We start from the raw sequence: 27,999 nt of genomic DNA on the forward strand, positions 1-27,999 counted from the left end.
CATCTTAATTTCAATGCCTTTAAATCTCATTTTTTATGACTTAACCAAATTCCTATGACTTTTTTATAGGAAAATAACCATTTTAAAAACACTCGGCGGCGGCGCTCTCGTCCGTACTGACCGGCGTCCCGCGTGTCGACCACGAAGCTGGCGTTGGTGAAGGTGCTGCCCTGCACCAGGCCGTCCCCGTGAGCCTTCACCTGGCCGGCGTCGCCGATCTCAGACTGAACGACCATGATGGAGATGGGACTGTTGGCCACGTGGCGGCCATTCTTCAGGATGCTGACGCGGTGCTCACCCACCTCACGGGGGATGAAGGAGATACCTGAGGAGGGAGGAAGAGGAGGAGGAGGAGGAGGAGGAGGGGCGATCATTTTAGCAAGGAAATGAAAGGTACAAGAGGAAGAAATGGGGCAAACATGGAGGAGAGACAGGAAACAGATCGAGGGATAGAGAAGAGGATGAGGAAGAGAAGAAGGAAGGGAGGGAGAGGAAGGAAACAGTAAGGGGAGGAAGATAAGCGGAAGGAAAGATGGAAGGAAAGAAGGAGAGATAGGTAAGAAGTGGAAGGGTGGAAGAAAAGAGTGCAATGAGGAAGAGAAAAAAGGAAGGAAGGAAAGAGTGATAAAACAGAGGGAGAAAGAAAGGAGAGTGGGGTGAGAAAGAGAGGAGGAAGAGGGGAAGGACACAGTAAGTAGAAGGAAGGAGAGAAAGGTGAGAAATAAGTGGATGGAAGAGAGGAAACAAGGGGAAGAAGAAAAGAGGGTGATGAAGAGAATAGGAAGGAAGGAGAGTGGGGTGAGAAAGAGAAGTGGGAGGAAGAAAAGAGGGCGATGAGGAAGAGAAAAAGGAAGAAAGGACAGTGACAAAACGGGAGGAAGAAAAGAGTGGGGTGAGAAAGAGGAAGAAGAGTGGAAGGAAGATGGACACAGGAGGGGGAGAAAGCAAAGAGCGAATGATGAGGAAGAGAAGAGGAAGGAGGGAGAGAAAGGGGGATGGGAAAGAGGAGATGGAAGGGAAGGAGGTAAAGGAAACAAGGGAAGGAAGAGAAGTGAGCGATGAGGAAGAGAAAAGGAAGGCAGGAAAAAAGAAGTGTGTGTGTGTGTGTGTGTGTGTGTGTGTGTACCGATGTGGTTGTTGGCCATCCTCTTCAGCAGGCAGGGCTCGTCGCGGCCGGACGGCGACACGATGCCGGCGGTCAGGAGGCTCAAGTCCGTCTCGTTGATGTCCAGAGAAAAGTCTGCGGCCGAGCCGAGCTTCACCTGCGAGCGCCGCTGGGTGTCCTCTGAGGACGAGTCACACACACACACGCAGGGTTGAGACTGTGTGTGTGTGTGTGTGTGTGTTAAGTGTGTGTGTGTGTGTGGACTCTGACCGGAGATGCGTGCGGTGAACGGGCTGCCCGCGATGTGCTTGCCGTTGTACTTCACCAGCACGCTGTAGTCGCCCGGCAGCGCCGGCAGGTAGCTGACGCTGCACGTCCCGTCCTGGTTATCAACACAGCTGATGTCGGCTTTAGAGGGACCCTCGATGGCCAGGTCCAGACCTCCTGATGGAGGGATGAGGGGAGGAGGGGGGAGAGATGGAGGGAGAGAGAGATGGAGAGATGGAGGGAGGGAGAGTGGGAGAAATAGAGAGAGATGGAGAGAGACAGAGGGAGCAACAGAGATGGAGAGAGGTGGAGAGACGGAGGGAGGAGAGTGGGAGAGACGGAGAGAGAGAGAGAGAGAGAGAGAGAGAGAGAGAGATAGAGGGAGAGCGAGAGGGAGAATGAAAGGAAGAGAGAACGAGAGAAAAAGAATGAAAGAGAGAGACAGAACAAAAGAGATCGAGAAGAGGGAGGAGAGAGGGAGAGACAGAACGAGAGAGAGAGAAAGAGAGAGAGAGATAGAGAGAGAGAGACATTTGAAACAGGATGTTATCAAAGTTGTACAATAAATAAACTTCCATAACAAACACGATGTCAGTAACACTGGATTTTGTTCTACAACATTTAAAATAAACAAACAACCTCTTGTTCTAACAACTAAATCTAGATCATTAAACTCTCATTCATATAGAAAAAAGAGCTAATATTTGTTATTGGAGCCTCTACATTTTTGGATTTGCTGCTACTTCCTCCACAAATATCCTCTAAAATATCTATTGATGCATCTGTTCAGAGAGGACGTCCTAGCAGCAGGGTGTCTCAGGCTCCGCCCCCTCGCTCTGGAGCAGGGTGTCTCAGGCTCCGCCCCCTCGCTCTGAAGCAGGGTGTCTCTAGGCTCCGCCCCCTCGCTCTGAAGCAGGGTGTCTCAGGCTCCGCCCCCTCGCTCTGAAGCAGGGTGTCTCAGGCTCCGCCCCCTCGCTCTGAAGCAGGGTGTCTCTAGGCTCCGCCCCCTCGCTCTGAAGCAGGGTGTCTCTAGGCTCCGCCCCCTCGCTCTGAAGCAGGGTGTCTCAGGCTCCGCCCCCTCACTCTGAAGCAGGGTGTCTCAGGCTCCGCCCCCTCGCCGTGTGCAGCGTACCTTCAGAGGCGTCCTCCGTGAACACGGTGAAGGTGGCCACCTTGTTGGCGACGCCGTAGCTCAGCCCCGGCCCGTAGGCCGTCACGTTGGGGCTGCTGGCGTGATTCACGTAGAACTGGAGGGGAGACTCTACACACACACACACACAGACACACAGACACACACACACACACACACACACACACACACACACACACACAAAAGCATTAACACTTACAGGTAAAAGTCATCTTCAGTGTACTTTGGGATCTTTGTTTCAATGAAAGAAAATCTAGACTGCAGTTCTCCTGCTGGACACCTGGGGGCACTATTTCACCTCCTTAGGTAAACACGAGATCTGTGTGGAGGTGTGTGTGTCGGTAGGTGTGTGTGTGTGGGTGTGCGTTTCCATGTATTGTTGTGTGTAGGTGTGTGTGTGTAGGTAGGTGTGTGTTGGTGTATTGTTGTGTGCTGACCTGGGATGTGTGTGCCGTTGTACTTGATGTGCATCTCGTGCAGGCCGGCCTCGGTGGGCGAGTACTGCACCGTGACCGTCCCGTCCAGGTTGTCAGAGATCACCGGCTGAGTCGATTTACCTGAAGGCATCAGCACCTCACCTGAGAAGGAGGGAGGCGGGAAGAGAGAGCTTCCTCATTATTCGGGCGGATAAAGGAGAAATCTGTACACTTCAATCCACGCAGTGACAGCAACATTGATCAATACTTAAAAACCTTTAAAAATAAACCCACAGATGTTCCCATGAGCCTCTGCTTCCCTCTCACCTGTGATTTCTCCCTTCCTGAAGGAGAAAGGAATCACCATGTCGAACGGCCGGAAGCCGCTCCCATTGACGCTGCTGATTGGCTCCGACGTCACCTGCAGGAGACAGACAGGGGGGCGGGTCTAACGAGTCCGTTCAACACCGAAAACTACTTCCTGTCCGTCACCTGAAACATGCTGCTGCAGCATCCAACCCCCCCCCCCCACCCACCTTCCCATCCACACACACACAAACACAAAGTGCATCCTGGGAAGTGTAGTGCGATGCAGCAGAGAAGAAGAAGGATGATGATGATGACTGTGATGCAGCCGCAGCGATGAAGAGTGCACTGAGGAAGATGAAAGAAAGAGAAACCACCACAACAACAACAACAACAGAGCCCCTGGAAAGGAAAACAAATATGTATGAAGTCCTCAAACACTCGTAACCATGGTTGTTAGGTCGTTCGCTGCGATCCCATTGGCTGAGACAAAAAGAGAAGCGACGGCATGGAGGAGAAGCGGGCGAGCGAAAAGAGGCGAAGTTATAAACCAGCAGCCACCTGCAAGAGAGGAGCAGTGTGTGTGTGTGTGTGTGTGTGTGTGTGTGTGTGTGTGTGTGTGTGTGTGTGTGTGTGTGTGTGTGTGTATGTGTCTCATTTAAAAAAAGGGAAATTGCACCCAAATCACAAATACAAATATGGAATGTTCAAGCAAGTAAACTTCAGTGTGTTTTTTCTTGTGTGTGCATGTGTGTGTGTGTGTGTGTGTGTGTGCTCATGCATGTGTGTGTTTGGGGTACACACAGCTCGGGGGGCGGCCTGTTGTCCAAACGTCTGCTCTTGGATCAAGGGAACCTCATCAGTGGCCTGAAGACACGACAGGAAGGTTAAAATCTGACCACACACACACACACACACACACAGACAGACACACACACTGCTGTGGCATCATGGGTAAATCTGCAAACTGAAGGCATGAGGTCAAAAAGTTCATCCTCAACCAACTCCATTAATCCTCAAATATTCCCTTAAACCCGCATCAGCTGATTTATTTTAGTCTCTTTTATAAATGTTATGTTCTCATTGTGTAGCGATAAAGTTTATGTAAACAAGTAAACAACTCCAGCAGGTGTCAAGAGGCGGCGTATTAGTTTACGGGGATGTTGACATGAGCGACAAAACTGCAGCTGCCTGGGAAGACGACAAAAAAACACACTTTTCAAACATTTGAAAAAGAGAGAGGAAGTAGCATGTGTCGCTAAAAGAGGCGTGGCCCTTTAAATATTGATCTCTGTCAACATTACATACAAACAGTTCCTGAACTTCCTGAGCATACATGAAGCCATTTTGGATCCCTAAATCCACAGACCCCATTGCGCCTCCCTCACCATGACTTTGAAGGGACTGCGCGGCACGTTCTCTCCTCCGAAGCGGACGTAGATGACGTAGTTCCCGGGTGCCGGCGCCGTGTAGAAGATGTCGAAGGTGCCGTCCTCGTTCTCCAGAACCTCGGCCTCCACCTCGCTGCCGTCGGGCTGGACCACCACGCAGCTCACTTTGCCTTTCCCAGCAGCCTTTGCGTTCACCACCAGGCCCAGCTCCTCGCCGATGGACACCGTGGGACCCACGCCGGGTCCTGGAGCGGGGGAGGAGGACATTTTGGATTATTTAATATAGTTTTACATTGTTAAACTACTTACTCTGCCCAAATAAAATAAAAAAAATTCTATATATATATATATATATCTATATATATATATATATATATATATATATATATATATTTATATATATATATATATATATATTTATATATATATATATATATATTTATATATATATATATATATATATATATATATTTATATATATATATATATATATATATATATATATTTATATATATATATATATATTTATATATATATATATATATATATATATATTTATATATATATATATATATTTATATATATATATATAGATATATATATATATATATAGAATTTTTTTTATATTTATATATATATATATATATATATATATATATATATATATTTATATATATATATATATATATTTATATATATATATATATATTTATATATATATATATATATTTATATATATATATATATATATATATATATATATATATATATAAATTATATATATATATATATATATAATAATGTTCAATATATAATATATACATATATATTATGTTTATATATAGTCATTCCTATATTTTTATTTATATTTGTTAGTTTACTAATGTATTCATTAATCTATTAATTTTTGTTAGTTTATTAATTTACTCATATTTATATATTCATCTATTTATTAATGTATTATATATCTGTAAAAAAACAGTGGCGGGCCGTGGAAATGGTCACTACGGCAGCTGTATAGTTTAACAGCTGATCACGGCCCGCCACAGGTGAAAACATCATCATCGTCATCATCGTCATCATCATCAACCGCGGTCACGTACCGGTGACGGTGCATTTGCTGGCGTCTCCGCTCGCAGCGGCGCGGACTCGATACGGCGAGGCGGGGATGTCGTCGCCGCCGTACTTTATGACGATGGTGTAGCGGCCGGCGCGGTCCGGGATGTAGGACACGCCGTAAGTACCGTCGCCGTTGTCGTGGATACTGGGCTGCCTCGGCTTACCGTCCTGGTCCTGGAGAAGACAGACAGTTAGAGCGGGACGTCTCTTTACCATTTGTGTGTATATAATAATGAGCGTGTGTGTGTGTGTGTGTGTGTGTGACTGACGGTGATGAGCACGCTCAGCTGGCCCTGGCCGGCGTCCTTGGCGTCGATGTTGAACTCGACGGGGAAGCTGGCGGGGACGCCGCTGGTCAGCCCGGCGCCGCTGGCTCGCACTTTGCTGGCGTCGTGAGTGGGCAGCACCCGGAACTTGAAGGGACTGAAGAGACCACAGACGCGTTACTACAGACACTGTCACCACAGACGCCTTTTAACAGATGTTGTTACCACAGACACCTTCTCACCACAAACAACATCACCACAGACACCCTCGCCACATACACCACCACAGACAACATCACCACAGACACCCTCGCCACAGACACCATCACCACAGACACCCTCGCCACATACACCCCCTTATCACAAACACCCTCGCCGCAGACACCCTCGCCGCAGACACCCTCGCCGCAGACACCCCCTTATTACAAACACCCTCGCCACAGACACCCCCTTACCACAGACACCCTAACAACAGACACCCTCGCCACAGACTTTCCTACTCACAAGTCTGTGTATAATAAAGTGTAAGATTTTCTGCCGCTTACAACTAAAACTCAAACGTATAAAAAAAACAAACGCTCCCTCGTGAACTTCCCGTGCCCTGCAGTACCGCTGCGTACCTGCGGGGGACGTCCTCCTCGGCGTACTTGACGGCCACGGCGTACGGCCCCTCCACGGACGGCGTGTAGGACACCAGGTGAGTGCCGTCCCTGTTGTCCGTCACCTCCACGGGCTCCGCCACGCCTTTGGGGGCGGAGACGGCCACGGCCAGCGGGGCCACGCCGGCCTTCCTGCAGTCCACCGTGAAGGATTGTGGGACGTTGGCCCGGACGCCGGACCCCACGCCGGGACCGGACACCTTGACCTTGCTGGAGTCCACCACGTCCTTCACCGGGACTTTAAATGGACTTCCTGAAAAGCGACGGGAAGAGGAAGTATTAGCCTCAACAAATCGACTAACTGCAGTTGCTCTATAAAGTTTTTAATCGCGTGGTTTCTGGGTAACGTGGTTTCTGCAGCCTGAAGCTCTCTGCACCAGCAACAGCTGTCCAACGAAGGAAACGAGGAAACACGCTGAGCCTTTTCCTGAACAAAGTCAATTAAACAGCTGCGGCTTTTTTTTTCTCCACTTCTTCCTTCTTTCAACCACATCTTTAAAACATTAAAGCGAAACACTCGCCGCTTCTTTTTTAGCGAGCCAATAACGCCGGCGACAGCTTTTTAACATTAACTGAAACAAACTCTTGAGCACAAGTTTTAAATGTTCTGCGGGGATCAACGTTAAATATCTGTGCATCCAAAGCTCGATATATCTTCTTCCTCTGTGTTTTTAAACCATCTTTTCTCAATGGGAGCCCTCAGAGCGCCATCTAGAGACACTCATGGTTTCTAGCAAATGGTAATTCCCAAATATATTATATTTTTTCTTTAAATGTGCTCAAGAATAAACATAAATAATCATATACAACTATTAAAAACACATGAATGAGCCTCAGTTTCTTTTTAAAAACAAAAACAATAGAACAACAACCCTAGTTTTAGGCCCTTTCCTCGAAAATTGCATATCCAAACTACAAAGGGTGTATCTCTGCAACCACGATTTTAATAATGTTGGTGTTATAATGAAAGGCTACACATGTGGGAGTTTGTTCAGATGTGTAAATATAAGTATATATGTAACTGGTTAAATTTAGAGAGGGTTTTGTACGAAAAAACATTCAGGCGAGGTCTCCAAAATTAGCATTGGGGCACATTTGAATTTTAAGTACCAAACCATATATTTCACTTGTATATATATTACTTATTGTGTTGAATACATCTAAATGCAGCAGTTTTGGGCGTTTTTCTTCTTTATAACTCAAGCAATGCTTTACAGTTTTACATCACAATCGCTCAAGTCTTCCTTTTTTTGTTTTTTAAAAAGGTTGAAAACCACAAAATCCGATCCTCTCACCGGGGATGTGCTCTCCTCCGTAGGTGATGTTGACGTCGTAGAGGCCGGGCGTGAGGGGGACGTACTCCACGCTGCAGCTGCCATCTTTGTTGTCTTTGCAGGACATCTTGGACTCCGATGGACCCTCCACAGTGATGCCGAGACCGCCGATACCCGCCCCCCTGGTGAATGGATCAAGGCGCCACGGGGGGTTCAGCAAGCGTAGGGTTTGATCGGAAAAGGTCTAGAGTTTTTCAAATTGCAAAAAAAAACAACTAGCAACAGCACCTGGTGATGATGTTGAAGTTGTTGGGTTTGCCGGTCAGCGCTTGATGGAGGCCGGGCCCGGTGGCCACCACCCTGCTGGGGTCACATCCCTCCGTCACAGACACCCTGAACGGGCTCTTGGGAACCGCCGTGTCGTCATACAGGACTTGGACGCTGTGGACGCCTGAAATACACACCGGGACAGACAGCAGCTGATGATGATGATTATGGATCGGTACATTTCGACCAATGGGTTTCCATATCTTTTATCCAAATTCCCACGACTTTTATCCAAATTCCAACAACTTTAAACCAAATTTCTATGCCTTTAAACCAAATTTCCACGACTTTTATCCGAATTCCCATGACTTTTAACCTACTTTCCATGACTTTTAACCTACTTTCCATTTCTTTTAACCTACTTTCCACAACTTTCATGACTTTTAACCAAATGTCCAAGAGAAAACATTGTGTGAAATCTGTGTGTAAACAGTAAAAAGTCATAAAATGTAATATTTACACTAACAATGAGGATTCAAAGCATACAGTAAACCTTAAATGACACAAATGAATGAGAGACAATAGTTCGATTAAAAGAATAAACATTTATATGGATGCTGCTGATATTTTGAGCCTCTTTCTTTTAAAAGCAGATTCATTATTTCAAACTCAGCGTGAATGAACGTCATGAACACATGAATATAACACATTTACAGGACTTTTACTACACTTTTGGGATTTTAATTTCAGGTCTGGAAATAACCATTTTAAAATTGCATTGACCATGAGAACCCCGTGTAGGTTGCAGTTAAATAGAAAAAGGTTGCACAGCTTCATCGTGGGTCTCCAGTTACCGTTCTCAAAGGGAGTGTAATCCACGTTGTAGATCCCGGTGGCGTTGTCGGTAATCTGGCAGTCCGTCAGCGCTCCGGACGGGTTCCTGACCTCCGCCTTCACGTGGTCTCCGCCTCGCCGGGTCAGAGGACGGGCGTCCACCGTGAACGACGTGGTGGCTTCTCTGAAAACAGCTGCCATGGAGAGAGAGGAGGGAGGCCGTTTCAAAATAGGCAAGACACCGACACACAGGCTGTGTTAAAATGGACCACAATGCACCTTGTCCCTCCACTCCGGGTCCGAACACTTTGACCTTGGAGGTGTCGACGGCGGGGTCCACCATCACCTTGGCGGGGAAACCGGGGACGGCCTTGCCGCCGTACTTCAGCAGCAGCGTGTACATGCTGGAGGTCAGCGGCACGTAGGTCACCGTGTACGTCCCGTCTCTGTTGTCCACCACCTCCGTCTGCGCCTTCACGCCTGAAACCATGCCACAGACATGTTTGAATATCTTTAAAACAGGTCACACAATCTTCAAACGGACGATATCTTAAAGATTGCTATAGTAGGTTAGAGACATGGTAAAGATAATTTGTAGAATTTGCTGTTTTTTAGTAGTTAGTACAAGACCTGGATGAGAAGAGTGATATAAATCATGTCTGTCCGTTAAGATACCAGCAGACAGTTAGCTTAGCTTAGCATAAAGACTGGAAACCGGGGGAAACTGCTAGCCAGGCTCTGAAATCCACCTACAGCACCTCTAAAGCTCTGCAATTAACACTTTATGTGTTGTTCATTCAATCCTTTCATTCCATTTTGGGTAATTATGCATCAAACTGTTTCTTAGTGTAACATATAGCCTCCGATACAAATTGAAAAAACTAAATAAAAGCGTGTTCACTAGTGAGCTTAAGAGGTGCCGACGAAGGATAACCGCTTCCTCCTGGTTCCAGTCTTGTGTCTAATGGTTAAAAAAACAAACAAGCTAATGGTGTGTACAAGCTAACGGTGTGTACGAGCTAACGGTGTGTACGAGCTAACGGTGTGTACGAGCTAACGGTGTGTAGAAGCTAACGGTGTGTACGAGCTAACGGTGTGCACAAGCTAACGGTGTGCACAAGCTAACGGTGTGCACAAGCTAACGGTGCGTATACTGGTTGGTGTTACCAGAGGCTGGAGCGGAGCCAGTCGGACTGGTTGGCGAGGACTCCGGTACGGCCTCCAGGCTGAGTTGACCCGGTCCGGCCCGGGAACAGTCCACGTTCAACACACTGGTCTCCCCAACCTGCACAGACACAACAACAGGGTTTATACAATTGTTAACCAATTGGTTTCCATGACTTCAAACCACATTTCCATGACTTCAAACCACATTTCCAGGACTTCAAACCAAATTTCCAGGACTTCAAACCAAATTTCCAGGACTTTTCCATGACTATAAACCAAATTTCCAGGACTTTTCCATGACTATAAACCAAATTTCCCAAATTCCCACGTCTTTAAACCAAATTATTATTTTTTTAATTCCATGACTTTTCCAGGTTTTCCATGACTGTATGCACCCAGAGCTGGAGGCTCAAATTCAGAAGCTTTGCCATTGCTGATCGGAAACAAAACGCGTCAACTGAACTGCCATAAGTTACATCCGCTCCCTAAAAACACAAAGCGTGATCTTTAGCTCACCTTGGCTCTTTTCAGGCCCGACCCGGACGCCACCACCTTCGAGGGGTCGAACGGCATCTGGACGTCGGCTTTGAAGGGGGAGCCGGGGATGTGGACCTCCTCGAACAGGATGTTGACCAGGTAGTCCCCGGGCTCGGTGGGCAGGTAGGAGACGGAGCAGGTGCCGTCGCCGTTGTCGGAGCACTCGATCTTGGCCTCGGTCGGCCCCTCCACCGTCAGGCCCAGGCCGCCGGTGCCGGCGCCCTTGGTGTCGATAGTGAACTCTGCCGGGTTTCCCACCAGCCCTCCCTTCAGACCGGGGCCGAACGCCTTCACCTGCGGGGGGGACGGCGCCACACAGACGCTTTTTACTGTCAGAATTTGTTTATCTTGGTCCCATTTTTAATCCACAAACAAGTAGATAATAAAACCTAGAAAGGGTTAAGGAGGCCTTTTACCTTGCTCGGGTCTGGAGGCAGCTGGGCCTCCACGGGGAAGGGGCTCCCTGGGACCGGGTGTCCGTCGTAGGACACGTTGACGGCGTGGACGCCTTCCTCTGTCGGGGTGTAACGCACCAGACTGACGCCGGCTTTAGCGGGTTGAGGCTCCATTTTACACTTGACCGCCCGCTGGCTGGGACTCATCTAGTGACGACACAAGAACACGATGAACGCAGTGACGCACAAAGTCTCATGTTGTTGTTTTGGGGGTATTTTAATCATTACAAAGAATGAACACTTAATACGGAGTGCCACAGGGCTCCATCATGGATCCCCTACTTTTCCGTCTTTTATCTATCTATCTGAAACTAATCCTGTAAAAAAGACCAAAAGCAACAACTGTTTCATTACAAAGATTGAACACTTAATACGGAGTGCCACAGGGCTCAACCATGGATCCCCTACTTTTTTCCTATCTATCTATCTATCTATCTATCTATCTATCTATCTATCTATCTATCTATCTTATCTGAAACTAATCCTGTAAAAAAGACCAAAAGCAACAACTTCTTCCCGTTGTCAGACGAGAGATAAACACTCACCACCGCCACCTCCAGGCGACCTTGACCTCCTGCCCCTTTGGTGTCCACCATGAACTGCTGCTCCTGGTTGACCTCCGGTCCTGAAAGACGTTTTTATAACTTTGTAAGTTAACATAATAACGTATTATTTATTTAAGGTAATGATGTTTGTTGGCATTGTAAAAACATACAATACATCAGTCAGTACAGCAGTAACAGGTAAAAAAGTATGTATAAAAACATAAAGACAGGACATTCTTATTTAAAACAGGACATTTAAATAGATAAAACATAAAACACAGGCATCAATTGCTAAAAACAAGTGAAAACAAAATTGAGTCATTGTCTAATTTACTGGGAGAAAAGACAGATTTCTTACTTCCTTCCAGGTTGTCCAAGGTGACTTTGCTCAGATCCAGCGGGGCGGCGACGCCGACCGTGAAGGGGCTCTTGGAGATGGGATCCCCTCCGAACTTCACCGTGATCGTCTGCTCCCCCTGCAGACACGCACAATGCGCAGATACACAACACTTCAACACAACCCCACGGGAAAAGTACAAAGCAAGAGGAACGGGGGCGGCGCTACGGCCATGTGGACTTTAAAATCCACCACAAAAAAAACTGAAAATGTGGAGAATTTGAGAGTTTTCCATGTATTTTAGATGTATGTGTTTGGCGTACCTGTTGCACAGGTGTGTATTTGACGGTCTGGGAGTAGTCGTAGTTGTCGATGACGTCAAAGTCATTGACGGGGGAGGAGAAGGAGACGTCCAGCGGAGCTTTACCGGCTCCTTTAGTCAACACCGTGAAGTGAGTCGGCTTCCCGCTCTCTACACCTGCACAGGGAGAGAGATTGTTAATTGGATTATTGTGTGTGTGTGTGTGTGTGTGTGTGTGTGTGTGTGTGTGTGTGTGTGTGTGTGTGTGTCTCACCAGTACGAGCCAGTCCAGGACCCTCGGCCTTGACCTTGGATGCGTCGTGAGAAGGTTCAACTTTGATGTGAAACGGACTCTGAGGAACTTCCTGAGAGGAAACATTCATGAAAATCATCAAAACACCGAAATCTTCACGAGAGAGAGAGAGAGAGAGAGAGAGAGAGAGTGAGTGAGTGAGAGAGAGAGTGTGAGTGAGTGAGTGAGCGAGCAAGCAAGCAAGTGAGAGTGTGTGAGTGTGAGTGTGTGTGTGTGTGTGTGTGTGTGTGTGTGTGTGTGTGTGTGTGTGTGTGTACCTTGTCAGTGAACAGGACTTTCACGGTGAGCTTCCCGGCTGCAGGCGGCATGTATTTGACAGTGAAGGTGTCGTTGGCGTTGGGGATGATGTCAAAGTCCACGTCGGCCTCTTTGTCACCGACCATGTTGGCTTCACACTTGATGCCCACGCTGACGTCACCTGGGTGAACACACACACACACACACACACACACACAGTGTAAACGGCTTCTTCCCTTCCTTGGTCTGCCACTAGGGGGTGCTAGAGGACCAGACGGTTCATTCCATAAACTCATGTCCGAACCGTTTTGGCCCCAGGATGTGGCAGCGCTGCTGCTGCAGACTCGCTCGTGTAAACAGGGAACCAACCTTGAAGCACAATGAAAGTGTTTCCTGCAGCAGAACAGAGCCGTCAATCACGGCAGAAGGAATTCAGAGCACGAGAGGAATGAGGCAGTAAAACTGTGTCAGGCAACAGAACGAGGTCAGAGTGTTCAACACTCCTCTCTCTCGCCATCGCCCGCAAATCAGCACCAAATTAAAGTTTTAAGTGAAGTATCCGGCGCTACGAGGTTAATAAATGTCATCCATCCATTTGATAAAGCTCTGGAGTGTGTTACTGCAAACAGGGATAAATAGTGGAGGGGTGGGTTATTCTGCGGCAGTAAACAATGAAGCTTTAATGGGCTTACTCAGTCGTCAAATTGTTGTGTGCATCACATGAATGAAATCTGCTGACCGAGCAGAAACCACACCTTTTGTTTAAACTCCTCTTTGCTTTTAATCAGAGTTAAATTCAACACTAAATCCACTTTTTTCCATTACTAAATGCCATTAATATGTCACAGTGCCACATGCAAGCTATGAAGCAGATTTGCAGCGTTGCTCTTTAATGTATTTTTGTGCATGAAGGTGATGAAGTGTGAGTTTGTGAGTGTGTTCTGCTCAGGAAGGTCGGAATGATGGATTTCCCGTCAGGATGTTCCTTGAGATCACTGCCAGCACATATCAGGGTTGGAAATGTGTGTGTGTGTATAGTCTGTGTGTGTGAATTACTCACAGATGATATAAAAGGTCAACGTTTGTCCTCACATTTAGGTGCGAGTTGCTCTGACACAGATGGAAACTGCTTTAACACCAAATAAAACTGTCTGTGGGGCATTTCCTGTCTTAATTATCACTGTGTGAGAGTGTGTGTGACAGTGTGTGTGTGTGTGTGTGTTTCTTACCGTCTCCGGCTCCTGAACAGTCCACGGTGAAGTGCGTTGGCTCGTTGGCCTTCAGGCCGGTTCTCTCCACTCCGGGACCGAACACCTTGACGTTCTTGGGGTGGCTGCCTTTACCCACGTTCACCTACAAGCGTCACCACAACAGGAAAGCACATCACTTATTTAAAAAAAAAAAGAAGGTTATTTAAGGAGATTTCCTTCCTCAGATCCCGCTGCGATGTGTGAAACACAGCAGTTAATTTGTTTTTTGAGTATTTTAATCATCAGAAAGAATGAACACTGAATACGGAGTGCCACAGGGCTTGATCATGGATCCCCTACTTTTTTCTTTTTTTGTATCTATATCTATGTATGTGGTGTTTTGCACTTTAAATATGTATTGGAAGTGCTTCATGTTTGTCAAACGTGTCCAAAGCGAATAGATTTCTCTTTAGTTTCTACTCCAGCAAAACAAATGAGTCCACAAAGAGAGAGATTTGTTAGAGGGATTAGAGTAGTTTTTCCTTTTACAGCCGATCAAGACATGTTTTGCAGCACACTGGCTGAAAATCAAGCAGCAAGAGGAATAAAACAACAAGGACTTCAAGTCCAGACAAATCCTGCTGGGTGGAGTCAGAAGATTGAGCATAATTGTATTTTCACATACAGAAAAGAAAAAGTTTAAACAATTATTCATAATTATGACTTACGTTACACACACGGCTACACAATGTTTTATGAACACATGTAGAGATATTTTTGGTCAGCGTGGTGTGCGTTTAGTGGGAGTGTTTGAGAGATCCTGAGTAAAAAAAAAAGGCACAAGAATTTTCACCTTTGCTTTTGAGAGAGTTTCAACAACTTTTATTAGACACAAATTATGAAACTATGTTGAGGACTCGACAACCTTTATTCCTGTAGTTAAATGCAATATTACACTGAAACTTGAAGCACACCTTCAATGACGGAGGAAAATGATAATGATATAAGAATCCTCTCTGAAAAGAAAGTAAAAATAAAGCTTGAGGTCATTTAAGTCAGCAAACTAAAGCAAATGAACCAAACGACACAGTAATCCATTTAAATGAAACGTCAGAATTTATTTTTAGACCACTCTAACTTCCCACTATAATTTAAGTGGATAGAAATAAAAGATTAAGGCGAGGTTCATTCAACATGTTAGTTACAGATGCACTCTTGTTAGACAATCATTAAATAAAAGCATGCATTGCATGGACGCGTGCAAAAAAAAATTAAAAAAATCATTGACTAAATGAATCTTCTGAAAACATTCAGGAATAAAAACGATCCTCTTAAATATTTGACTTTGAGGAGTTCCCCGATCATTTAAACGTAATACACAGATCAAAAGTACATGAAAGTAAAAGACCAGAGCTCCAGTCTGGGGAGTGCAACGCATCTCTTGACCTTGAAAAGCTTCCAAGCGTCGATTTAAGTGTGTTTATCAGCTGTCTTCCAGGTTTGTGATTCAAGTAAAAAAAAATTAAAAAGCTGTGAAGGTTTTATCCGTCAACCAGATGTCACTCAACCCGAGGATTCAAACATGGATGTTTTCACTGAAGATGTAGATTTGTGTACTTCTGGGGGATCACCACAACCTCAGTGTCACTGAAATAATTAGATTTTAGTCTTGAAGTTTGCAGGTAAGTGAAATATTTAACTTTAATCCTTTGTTGCTTTATGCTTTGCAACCAAAACTTAAGAGTTAACTTAACTTTTCCGTCACAGCCGTGAATGTTATCTCCAGTTGGGGTCAGGTCAGGTTTTTTTAACCCTGGATCAGTCTCTACCTTCCCGCTCGTGTCTCGAGCCGTGTGTTCCCAGCAGCGCTGAGTTTTTGGGTGTGACTGTTTACCTTCTAACATGGACTGTATCAACACTCCAGTGGGAGGAGAAGGTGCAGTCGGTGCCTTCAGGCGGCTTGCAGCTCCCGACAAGCCCGCCGATTCACCAACGATGACATCAGCTCGGAAAAAAAAATCCTCTTCGAGGACTGCGTTATTAGACGAGTACAAACTTCTCCGGGCCGGTTGGAAGTGACGCGCGAGCGCTAACGTCACGCCAACCTCTCGTTAAACCTCGATAGTGTTCCTTTTGTTTCTACGACGCGTCGAACAAATGCTACGAAATCCCCAATGTCACCTCTCCGGATCGCGACGAAGTTTCACGTCAAGAAAAGTCGCCGCTAACCGCTAACCGCTAACCGCTTTCGCATCACTTTTTTGGGACTTTGTCCCTACGAGACAAAGGAAGGAAGGTCTTTGCCAACTCCTGAGGCCTCTTGGCATTGTCGTGACATTCCAAACAAGCACACAATCACGTATCCAGACACATCGAAGGCCGGTGGGGAGGTTCCTCAAGAGAATTATTTACCCCGCGGGTGAAACTATAAAAACCTTATCCCAACGGGGAGAAGGGAAGACAGCTGATAAAAGTCTGAAACCTCGCGGCGATAAGCACAAGGCAAACAAATCTCTCAAACCGTGATTAAAAAGGGCGGCGACAGTGCAAAGAAGACCGGCGTGCGCATCTCAACAGTTAAAGGAAAACCTTTTGACTCAAACTGTCGATGTGAAAACGTTAAACATGCATTAAATCAAAATGATGGAACATCTTTAAATCCCTTCAATCATCAGGAATGATGAGGCTGTAATAAGGAGCTCAGTGAGTCTTGTAAAGTCACGCTTGTAAGTTTCATTGTTCAATAAAAAAAAACCCTCACGAGTTACACATTTCAAGACAAAAAGGTTTGCATTTAAACTTAGTACAAATTAAAATGAAATCACATGCATTAAAGATGACGGAGCGTCACCGATCTGAACCTCTCGCGCTTGAAAAGTAAAATCACCGCTCGGTCGAGTTTGTGCTTTTAATGTTGTTGTTTTTTTACGAGTTGTGTTTTCAAGCAGCTGCGCCTGGAGGTTGGTTCGTACCCGACAGGATTTGTGCTCGACAATAAAAAAAGTGTAGAAACCAGGACGTGATCCCTCACCGGCTTCCCATCGGTATGAACTGATACCGATTTAGTTGGGACGAACAAACTTTTAATTTAATTTACAATATACTCTTTTTTTGGAGCATTGCTGAGCGATGGCTGACTTCACTGCAGCGTCCTCACTGCAATACAACAACCTCTGGAAACACTGTTCACTTGATTTTTATTTATTTTTGCAAGTGTGCACACTCTGCAAGATTATAAAACTTTAATGCAAAGAACACTGACTGAATTTTTTTATTTTGAGGAGGAGGAACCAGACTTTGGATCAAGTAGCTCATTAAAAATAAGCAGATTAAGTAGACAACAGCAGATTTATATTAAAATCAACATTTAAGTAAATATAAGTATCGTTAAAGGATTTATATCAGGATTGGGGCCAACAGACCTACTTTCACTTAGTATTTGGTAGTTTTAGGAGTATACTAGTGCATATTACGAGGGTTTGTGTTACTTAAAACACAAAAGCTCTTCGCTGGTTTGTGTCGTGGATGAGAAAGGTTCAGATGAGTGACATTCTCGTGGCGCTTAACCGATAAAAAGATATTTTAAAAGTATTAGAAAATACATAGAACAAAGAGAGTTACAGTGCATGGACAGTGGTTACAGTGCAAAACAGAGACATTAGTGCTCGTGGTGGTTTAATCAATAAAAACAACTTCAATTTGATTAATTCTAACTAAAAGGTGATGATTAGTGAGGTTGTGAAAGACAAACTGAAGGTCGTTACAGAGACAGAAGTTACAGTGTGGCTTATCAGCTAATACATAGAAAACGTGAACATTAATAATACAATGAAGCTTGTTTCAACACATAGTCATGACAATCAACAACAAAACAAGTGTGAGGCGTTAATGACGCGTTAGTGTCACTTTCAGATGAGGAAATGCTTTCAAGTGAAAGTTTTAGGAAAAAAATAACTAATATTCATTTTTTAAAGTCCCTCTGGCAGATAAACAACAGACCTGAGACCAGTCAAACTGATTAGCTTCATGCTAAATGACTGACCTGAGACCAGTCAAACTGATTAGCTTCATGCTACATGACTGACCTGAGATCAGTCAAACTGAGTAGCTTCATGCTAAATGACTGATCTGAGATCAGTCAAACTGATTAGCTTCATGCTACATGACTGACCTGAGACCAGTCAAACTGATTAGCTTCATGCTACATGACTGACCTGAGACCAGTCAAACTGATTAGCTTCATGCTACATGACTGACCTGAGACCAGTCAAACTGATTAGCTTCATGCTAAATGACTGACCTGAGACCAGTCAAACTGAGTAGCTTCATGCTACATGACTGACCTGAGATCAGTCAAACTGATTAGCTTCATGCTAAATGACTGATCTGAGATCAGTCAAACTGATTAGCTTCATGCTAAATGACTGACCTGAGATCAGTCAAACTGATTAGCTTCATGCTACATGACCGAGTGGACGCAATAAGATCAGACAACTCTTCAGCAGACTTTGTTATTATTACAAGTTAGCTAACTACATAAGCTGCTCAGCGAGCAGTGATCACACAACCGGTTAGCAGACAAGGTAGTAAATATTAATATTGGCAGCGTTTTTGGCTAACGTTTGTTTGAAAAGAACACCACAACATTTTAGATTGAGCGCTCTTTTGATTTATTTTTTCGGGAAAGAGTCGATCAATTTCATGTCGGTGTTTTAAGCGCAGAGTCGAGGTGTGGTTAGCCTAGCTTAGCATAAAGACAGGAAGTTTGCCTTTTTAAAAAACGTCTCGTCCTGGAACTACTTCTTCGCTAACAGCCATGTATCCATCCGCCCAGTAACAAGTATTACTGCGTTACAGGTACACAAGGTGAGTTTTAGCCTCCGTTCAGGCACGATGGCGCCAAACCTGACAACTCCACCGTGGCAGAAGACTTCAGGAAAGCTTCACCGCTCCGTCACCGCTGTTTAACAAGAAATAGATCCGGCATGCAACTCCGCCCAAAAACCACAAACTTAGCATCCGTGTACAGAATTAAGTAAGCGAAACCACAACGTGTTAATTAAGCGAGCTCTAGAGACGGCAAGTAGGTGGGTCCAGCTGTTTTTCAGTCTTCATGCTAAGCTAGGCTAACCACATCCTGACGCCAGCTCACTTTACAAAATACACACAAGATCGATGTTCAACTGTTCGCAAAGACGATAGATTAGAGACATTTTGGAGACACATTCATTCATTCACCAATTGATTTCAAGTGAGTTCTTCCATTGGGAGTTTAGATTTTATTATTTTCCATCAATTCTGGAGTCATTAAAATCTCCATAGTGCAATTTCTTTGTTATTTTTTATTTTCATAGTCAATTTAAGCTCAGATTTCAAATAAAGTTGTATTTTTTTGTATTTAACAAGACTTTACTTCCCTGCGATGTATTCCTCTGCAGCTCAACTAGTAGCTGTGTCTCTCCTCCATGTACGTGATGATAATCAGAGGCTTCTTTTTAACTTTGCCGCTGGCGTCTTCGCGCTTCGACTGCAGCGTCTTAACGCTTTCCTCCGTGACAAACGACTCGGATTTGACGGATTTGACGTACTCGGCCCGGACTAAGGTCTCCGATTGGACGACCGTAGCGCGTCCCGCCTCGACCGGGTCCTCCGGTATAACCGGGAGCTGCGATTGGCTGCTTACCCTGAAGGGGCTGTTGGGGACGCTGACTCCTCCCCAGGCGACGGCCACGGTGTGTTTGAGAGGCGAGGCGGGCGTGTAGGAGCAGGAGTACAGCCCGTCGCCTTTGCTCCTCACCTTCACCTCCATGGGGAGTCCCTCTGCGTCCTGGACGGACAGAAGAGAGACAGACGGAGAGCGTTAACCTTTTGGAAAATCCTCCCGCGGCCATTTTAAGTCCCAGCATGCCCCGTACGGACAATCTTCTGGCATAAAAATACATACTTTTTCCATTTTTGAACCAAACGACACAGTTTTTTGACTGAAACTCCTTCCTAACAGACCAAGACTTTGTTTTATTGTGATTTTTGTTGCAGATTCTGATTCTTTAGGTCCTAATCTTTCCATATTGACGCTCCAGGAGGCATTTTTGAGGAATCTGGCTCATATCATGCTGGATGTTCATAGTTACCATCAAAATATCTTTTAAAAGTGATTTTTTTGCAGATATACATTTTTTCCCCACTTTGCTGAACAAGTACATACAATAAACACAAGTATTGGAATTAATTTGGGGTTCCTACGACGACTCAAACACAGGGAAAAAGAGGTCTGGAGACAAAATGGTCAAACACTTCCGGACATTGAAGTCTGAACACGTAGCTGCGTATAAATCTTTGCAGACGACTCAATTCATCGATTTATCAAGCAACATGAATCAATAATGGAAATAATCAATGTAGAATTGGGAGAATTACTACAAAAGGAAACTCAGAAAGCTGTAAAAAACACGCATTATCGAAACCTTCGTTGATGATTTGGTACCAGAGGGTTTCTGCGTCTTACCCGCGCTGTGATCTTCAGAGGTCCTTTCCCAGCATCCTTAGCGCTGACGGTGAACTCTGCGGGTTGGCTGACCAGGACGCCGGACTTCTCAAGACCCGGACCGTAAGCCTGGACCTAAACAATACACAAAATTAGAGATTATCGATCATTATCGCGGGCAAATCCGGTCATATTTTAATCGGGTCGGTATTGAGGGAAATGGATCTTTCTTCACTCGTCTCACTGACCTTCTCCGGGTCGCTGCCGTTGCTGTCGGGCAGGATGTGAGCCATGAAGGGGCTGTGCTCGATGTCCTCCTCGTCGCAGGTCACGTGGACGGCGTACTCGCCGGGCTCCGTCGGCCAGTAACGGACGTCGCACGAGCCGTCGTTCTGGTCCTCGCAGTCGATCTTGGCCTGAGACGGCCCCTCGATGGCGAAACCTGGAGACGGTGGGATTAGATTTATTTCCAAATCCAGTTTTTAAAAAATCCTGACGAGTAAGTCGACCGACGAAACCCACCGAGCACGCCGACATCCGTGCCGACGGACTCCACCACGAAGGTGGCGGATTTACCCACAATGCCTCCCTCCAGGCCGGGACCCCAGGCCCGGATCTGCTGAGGCCCCGCCTCCCGGCCCACCGACACCTCGAAGGGACTGAAAGGAGAGAGAGAGCGGCGCTGTCAGAGTGAGTGAAAACCCCCACAATCCACTGCTGCGCGGTCATAAAGACATGTACGACAAGCAGACTTCCTGCGCGCGCGCGTGTGTGTGTGTGTGTGTGTGTGTTTGTGTGTTAATGTGTGTGAGTGAGTAAAGGGAGTAAGACCGCACACTGCATTAGGTCATCCGTGAGGCTGTCAACACACACCCACACGATTCAACAACCTCAGTGCCTCACAAGAGCTGTAATCCAACCTTCAGACAGAGTGTGTGTGTGTGTGTGTGTGTGTGTGTGTGTGTGTGTGTGTGTGTGTGTGTGTGTGTGTGCAGATGGAAACTAGCTTCACGCCAAATAAAACTGTCTGTTGGGATTTACCGTCTTCATTCACACACAGAGGACCTTTTGCGCTTTTTTTCTTCCCCTTTTCACCTTCAATTTCGTCTTTGTTTTCTTTTCCAAAAGGTTTTTCCCGCTCAATGCTAAATGCTAAATGCTCTTCCTGCCGCGACCGCCATTACTAATAATACAAACGCCAATGGGAACCGTTTAAAAAGCGTAATTACTAGGTTATTAGTTTTTACTTTAATTACTGTCAGTATTTGTGTGAGAGGGCACTAAAAAAAACAACTGGTAATTGTGTCGCTTCCTCTCCAGCAGCCTCAACGGGCATTTCTGAGCTCCTCCGTCAGTCGCTCCGCTCCTCGATTTCCAATTACGTGTGATGTATGAAGCGCTGAGGTCAGCGGGCCACCTGCCGACAGGCTGGACCTTCAACATCAGCACATCTGGACTCCAGAGAGAGAGAGAGAGAGAGAGAGAGGAACAGCTCAACGCCGGACAGGCCGAAGCCTCCAATACGTCCAAATGTCCTCCGATGTGAAAAAACTACAAAAGAAATGGCTTCTCAAAGAGGTCACTTTAGTTTAGTGCAACTTCTACGTGAACATCCGGTCCGTGTTGATGGGAAGTGTCAGTTGAAGCTTTAAATAAATAAATAAGTGTGTTCGATAATGAACCGGAAAGCAGAGTTCTCCTGCCTACATGTACCAGAATGCATTGCAACAACAAGCCGCTAAGTTTTAAAAACACTTCTGCTTCGGCTTCACTCGGCAGATACGGAGGTTAAACCCCCCCTAACCCCCACCCGTCTACGGTCTGAAAAACACCAGGATGTTCTGACCCACAATCCTTTGCACGAGCTGATATACGAGCAAGAGGGTCAGAGTTCAAGGTGTCACGTTGCAGCGCATGTTGCACGCATCAGCACCAAGGAAAAGTAAAAAATGAAGCGTGTGATTTGGTCCAAGCTGAGATATTTAGCCTGGAGTTCTTCGTCGGGGTCACATGACGCCGCTGGACGCTGGGAGAACTACAGATTGTGTCGCTGCCAACTCAGCCTTCTGGGTAAAAAAAACTAAACGAGACAAATTAACAAGTCATCCTTTCAAACCCAATCCATTTTTCATTCGCCGAACGATCCCTCGGTCTAGATGAAATAAAAACAGACACCTGCTCAGAGGACAGCTTCCTGGAAAACTCCCGAAGAAGAGTTTGAAGATGGCGTCTTCCTCGTGGGAACGCCGTGAGGCCGGCACGCCATCATGACCCCAGACAACACCGGCTACATGGCTAACTGATCCATGCAGTGTTACTCATCACCGTCTTGCCGCTAAGAGGCCGTGACGCGTTGCCTCGTCGTCCGTCCGGCTGCTCGGAGACGAGAGACGAGGGGAAGTCGCTCAGACCGACACTGACGCTCTCAGAGGCGACGAAGGGAACGCGAGGCGCACACTTACAGCCCTAATCCCCCTGCAGATCTAACCATGCAGATCAGATGAGGTAATGTGCTGCGGTACTTCTCTGAAAACACACACACACAGATGTATGCACACACACACACACACAGCCAGAGTGTGTCTCACCTCTTCGGGATGTGTTGACCCCCCCAGGTGATGGAGACGGTGTGTTTGCCGGCGCTGTTGGGATAATACTCGTAGGAGAACACGCCGTCCTGACTGGAGATCTGCTTCACCGGCTCTTCTGAGCCTTCTGGAGACACACACACACACACACACACACACACACACACACACACACACACACACACACACACACACACACACCAGAGTAAACATAAATTTAATATGAGATGAGAGAACATCCTGACATTATGGAAAATATTCTTTTTTCGTCATTAGTTTAAAAAAAAACACACACACGAAAACACACACACACGAAAACACACCCCAACACACACACCCCCGAAAACACACAAACACACATTAAAAAACCATGAATACACACACATACACAAAATCACACACACAGCTCCAACACACAAGAAAACATACAAACAAACACACATGAAAACACACACACACAAAAACTCACATGAACACACACACACGAAAACTCACAAACACGCATGAAAAGACACCCCAACACACACACGAAAACACCCGAAAACACATGAATACACACACACAAACACAGCCCAACACACATGAAAACACACATGAAAACATACATGGATACACACATGAAAACACACACACGAAAAAACCATGAATACACACACGTACACAAAATCACACACACAGCCCCAACACACAAGAAAACATACAAACAAACACACATGAAAACACACACACACAAAAACTCACATGAATACACACACACACGAAAACTCACAAACACGCATGAAAAGACACCCCAACACACACACACACACGAAAACACCCGAATACACACACACACAAACACAGCCCAACACACACACACACACACACACACACACACACACACACACACACACACACACACACACACACACACGCCCTCCCCCCTGCAGCGTGCTACTCACTCGGTCCCTTCACCAGCACCTTCAGGTCTCCGCTGCCGGCGTTCCTGGCGTCCACCTTCAGGTCCCCGACCTGCTTCACCCTCAAGCCCGCCGGCTGCAGGCCGCGGCCCGTCGCCCGGCACGCGCCCGGCACGCACGCTGCGGAAAACACAACGAGACGCGCGGTCAGAGCGACGCCACGCACGGCGGTGCGTTCAGGCCTCACGTGTACGGACTCACCGGGCCCCACGTCCACGCCGAAGGGGCTCCTGGGGATCCCCACGCCGCCGAAGGTGACGGCGACGGCGTGCGGGCCGGCCTGCGTGGGCCGGTAGGTGCAGCGGTACGTGCTGTCGCCCTGGTCCTCCATCATGGCCTCCACCACGTTCTGGCGCCCCTGAGGGTCTTTGATCACGGCCGTCACGTCTCCGGTACCGGCTCCTACGGAGACGGTGACGGGTCAGACATGCAGAGAGAACGCAGCTTCAAGAAGCAGAGACTTCTATACAACCACAGGACCATGGCGGTCAGGAGAGAGAATGCAGCTTCAACACATGAAGCAGAGACTTCTATACAACCAGAGGAGTCGCCCCCTGGTGGTCAGGAGAGAGAATACAGCTTCAACACATGAAGCAGAGACTTCTATACAACCAGAGGAGTCGCCCCCTGGTGGTCAGGAGAGAGAATACAGCTTCAACACATGAAGCAGAGACTTCTATACAACCAGAGGAGTCGCCCCCTGGTGGTCAGGAGAGAGAATACAGCTTCAACACATGAAGCAGAGACTTCTATACAACCAGAGGAGTCGCCCCTTGGTGGTCAGGAGAGAAAACGCAGCTTCAACACATGAAGCATAGACTTCTATACAACCGAGGAGTCGCCCCTGGTGGTCAGGAGAGAGAATACAGCTTTAACACATGAAGCATAGACTTCTATACAACCAGAGGAGTCGCCCCCTGGTGGTCAGGAGAGAGAATGCAGCTTTAACACATGAAGCATAGACTTCTATACAACCGAGGAGTCGCCCCTGGTGGTCAGGAGAGAGAATGCAGCTTTAACACATGAAGCATAGACTTCTATACAACCAGGGGAGTCGCCCCCTGGTGTGTGTGTGTGTGTGTGTGTCTGACCTGCCGTGTAGATCTCAAAGTAGGTGGGGCTGTTGGCGACGGTGCCCACGGGTTCGATTCCCGGGCCCGTGGCCGTGACCTTGGAGGCGTCGCCCAGCGCCTTGTCCACGCCGACCTCAAACGGACTTTTGGGAATCTGCTGGCCCGCGAACATCACCGTCACCTAGGCAACAAAACACAACAATTACCCAGAAACACCGGCAGGTCCAACAACAAGAAAAAAAACTGAAAACACTGAAGCTCACCTGGTGAGTTCCCACGACTTTAGGAACGTAGGTGACGCTGAACGTCTTCTTGCCCTCATTAGGCTCCGCCTTTAGCTGCTCCACACACACACACACACACACACACACACACACACACACACAGATGTGTGAGAGTTCAACACAAAATCTCAGCAGGTGGATGGGAGGAGCAAGAGGAGGAGGGGCTTGGTGGCGTACCTCCTCTCTGGTGCCGTCCGGGTGGTCCAGGTAGATGGTCACGTGACCCTGACCCGCGCTGAACGTGTCCACCGTGAAGACGGCGGGACGCAGCACGCGGTTCCCCGTCGGCTCGATACCTGCGGGAGAAGAAGAAGAAAAGAAAAAAATCAGGTGTGAATGTCACTATCGCGTGTGTGTGTGTGTGTGTCTGTGTGTGTGTGTGTGTGTACCTGGTCCGTATGCGCGGGCCTTCTTGGGGTTGAGTTTGGGTTTGAGTGGAGCTCCCGGCTTCAGTTTGGCTTTGGGGAACTGGGACAGGTAGGTCATCACCGACTGCTCGTCGGCACTGGGGTCGATGATCTCGCCCGGAGCCATCACCTGCACACACACAGACACACACACACACACAGTTTGTTGTGAATAAATCAGTTGTATACTTTAACATCCCTGAAAGCGCTCTGTGCAGACCAGCAGAGATCCGGCTAGAAACAGGAAATGCTCTTCAGCGAAACGGCTGCAGGAGTTAGAAGCTCTATTGTTTGAAAATATCCCCGTCTGCCGTCTCATTCTTTGGAACAAAGGAGTGAAAACAGCTCCGGGACGTCCTGAGTCCTGAGTCAGGCACCCGGCCCGATGCCTTTCCGCTGGCGTCATTGTTCAACGTTTCCGCTCCTGAAGTCATTCGTCTTCAGTTAAAAAAAAAAATGCAAATTTAAAACTAGTTTCCCAGCAAACGGCGGAGGAGGAGGAGGCCGAGGTGAAAGCGTCCCGGCTGTGACGGTGAAGTCCGGTCGGTGTGTTGGTTCTGGACGAGACTTCCTGTGGGTGTCGGCTGACGGACGGGACAGGAAGTGGAGCGTAACGTAATGCATGAAGAAGCGGAAAACATGCAAATTAACGAAGAGAGACGCTTCACCGTCGCTGATGAGGTTCTTCCACGGACAAAAAGAAGCTGCTCTGATATCTGCAGAGGAACATTATCGAATTATCGAAGCGACACGAATACGTTGCTGATCGCTTCTCCGCTTCTGTGAGTTTCCTCAGCTGCGAACAATCAGGAAACCGAACCGCCGGCTGTGCGAGAGACGCTGCCGACGACCTTTGACCTCTGGAGAGGGGAGAGAACGACTTCTGCTCTCCATCGGGGCGCGACGGAGACAAAAAAAACAAAAAACTAGCTTTTCTTTATTCTAACAAGTCAAAACGCTCGATTACAGACTTCCCGCTGAGGATGCGACTACGTTTCCTCGCTCTAAAGCTCCTCCAGAAGCCTAAATAATAATAGATTACAATAGATTATTTGTAAAGGAGGCTTAAAGCCCTAAAAGCTCATCACAGGTTGAATAAACCGAATAATAAAACACAAAATTACTTTCACTTTCAAAAGGAAAAAAAAAACATTTTTCTCTAAAAAACAATAAATACACACACAAATAAGTTTAAAAAAACATGTATACGGAAGCAGAAGTTGGCATAATTAAAAGTCCCAGGGCTTTTATTGTGAAGGAGCTGCAGGGACAACGTGCAAGGACGTCTTTCATGACGAAGCACAACTTCTTTTCCCTTTCTAACGGGTCCAAAAGGTCAAAGGTCACGCTGAGGTCTAACCTGCGGGATGCCGAGCCAGTCGTCAGCCAGCTGCATGGCCTCGGTGGCGTTCTCCACTGGTTTCACTGGATCCCAGGTCTCCCAGTCCGGACACAGGCCTGCAAACAACCACACAACCACACACACATTTAAACCACAACAAACTCGCAGACGCCACAGGGAACAAATACAGCTCGTTCTAGGTCAAAGCTAAGACGCTTGTATTGACTTTGGAAGCTCCAGAGCCTTGAAACACACACACACACACACACACACGGGGAGCGTACCCGGTGCACAGCTGTCCACCAGTGCTCCCAGTGCTTTGCCGTTCCTCCAGTCGTTGCTGAAGTTGTTGATGGGCATGTCGGGGATCTTGTGTTGGATCCATCCCAGCAGACGCTGCTTCGGCGTCTTTGACTCCGGCTGCAGAGAAACCAGGAAGTCAGTCGGTCAGTTTAATGTTATTAAAAATGTCTGAATGACGGTATCTTTATATCTGGATCCGACACCTTTTCTTCCTCGCCCTCCCAGATGGGCATGGAGATGGAGTAGTGCAGGATCAGAGTCCAGACCAGACCCAGGATCAGCTTCAGGTTCCCGTCCACGATGGCTTTGGAGTCTGACGGGAGGGAAACGGAGACAGAGCCGAGGTCAGATTCAAAGTTTAAAGAAGAATTAAATACTTTCTATATCTTCGCCACCAACTTCCAACACCAGAACTTGAGGGTT

At 46.8% G+C, this 27,999-nt stretch overlaps 1 protein-coding gene across 4 annotated transcripts in view; it reads right to left on the reverse strand.

The window, feature by feature from the left end:
• Positions 1-27,999, reverse strand: part of flnbl (filamin B, like) — a 53,577-nt gene that overhangs the window by 7,844 nt on the left and 17,734 nt on the right. Inside the window, exons 2-39 of one of the 4 annotated variants that reach the window (XM_068595813.1) lie at positions 27,780-27,889; positions 27,558-27,693; positions 27,292-27,389; positions 25,914-26,061; positions 25,702-25,820; positions 25,504-25,578; positions 25,259-25,421; positions 24,369-24,569; positions 24,150-24,287; positions 23,209-23,335; positions 21,143-21,279; positions 20,869-21,062; positions 20,642-20,755; positions 19,820-19,963; positions 14,176-14,299; positions 12,967-13,127; positions 12,671-12,761; positions 12,419-12,573; positions 12,117-12,234; positions 11,759-11,838; positions 11,175-11,360; positions 10,738-11,052; positions 10,222-10,339; positions 9,334-9,534; positions 9,075-9,248; positions 8,242-8,404; positions 7,975-8,135; positions 6,641-6,932; positions 6,024-6,177; positions 5,739-5,928; positions 4,633-4,880; positions 4,049-4,111; positions 3,266-3,359; positions 2,960-3,100; positions 2,505-2,633; positions 1,376-1,549; positions 1,127-1,285; positions 122-325 (exon numbers count right to left, since the gene is read on the reverse strand). In XM_068595813.1, the coding sequence (XP_068451914.1) occupies positions 122-325; positions 1,127-1,285; positions 1,376-1,549; positions 2,505-2,633; positions 2,960-3,100; positions 3,266-3,359; positions 4,049-4,111; positions 4,633-4,880; positions 5,739-5,928; positions 6,024-6,177; positions 6,641-6,932; positions 7,975-8,135; positions 8,242-8,404; positions 9,075-9,248; positions 9,334-9,534; positions 10,222-10,339; positions 10,738-11,052; positions 11,175-11,360; positions 11,759-11,838; positions 12,117-12,234; positions 12,419-12,573; positions 12,671-12,761; positions 12,967-13,127; positions 14,176-14,299; positions 19,820-19,963; positions 20,642-20,755; positions 20,869-21,062; positions 21,143-21,279; positions 23,209-23,335; positions 24,150-24,287; positions 24,369-24,569; positions 25,259-25,421; positions 25,504-25,578; positions 25,702-25,820; positions 25,914-26,061; positions 27,292-27,389; positions 27,558-27,693; positions 27,780-27,889 (5,799 nt within the window). Of the gene's footprint in view, positions 1-121; positions 326-1,126; positions 1,286-1,375; positions 1,550-2,504; positions 2,634-2,959; positions 3,101-3,265; positions 3,360-4,048; positions 4,112-4,632; positions 4,881-5,738; positions 5,929-6,023; positions 6,178-6,640; positions 6,933-7,974; positions 8,136-8,241; positions 8,405-9,074; positions 9,249-9,333; positions 9,535-10,221; positions 10,340-10,737; positions 11,053-11,174; positions 11,361-11,758; positions 11,839-12,116; positions 12,235-12,418; positions 12,574-12,670; positions 12,762-12,966; positions 13,128-14,175; positions 14,300-19,819; positions 19,964-20,641; positions 20,756-20,868; positions 21,063-21,142; positions 21,280-23,208; positions 23,336-24,149; positions 24,570-25,258; positions 25,422-25,503; positions 25,579-25,701; positions 25,821-25,913; positions 26,062-27,291; positions 27,390-27,557; positions 27,694-27,779; positions 27,890-27,999 lie in introns of all 4 variants that reach the window. The other 3 variants (XM_068595814.1, XM_068595809.1, XM_068595810.1) reach the window with 3 other exon arrangements.

Source organism: Clinocottus analis, unplaced genomic scaffold (genome assembly GCF_023055335.1).
Source record: "Clinocottus analis isolate CAN_PGR_092001 unplaced genomic scaffold, fCliAna1.0.p SCAF_32, whole genome shotgun sequence".
Lineage (NCBI taxonomy): Eukaryota > Metazoa > Chordata > Actinopteri > Perciformes > Cottidae > Clinocottus > Clinocottus analis.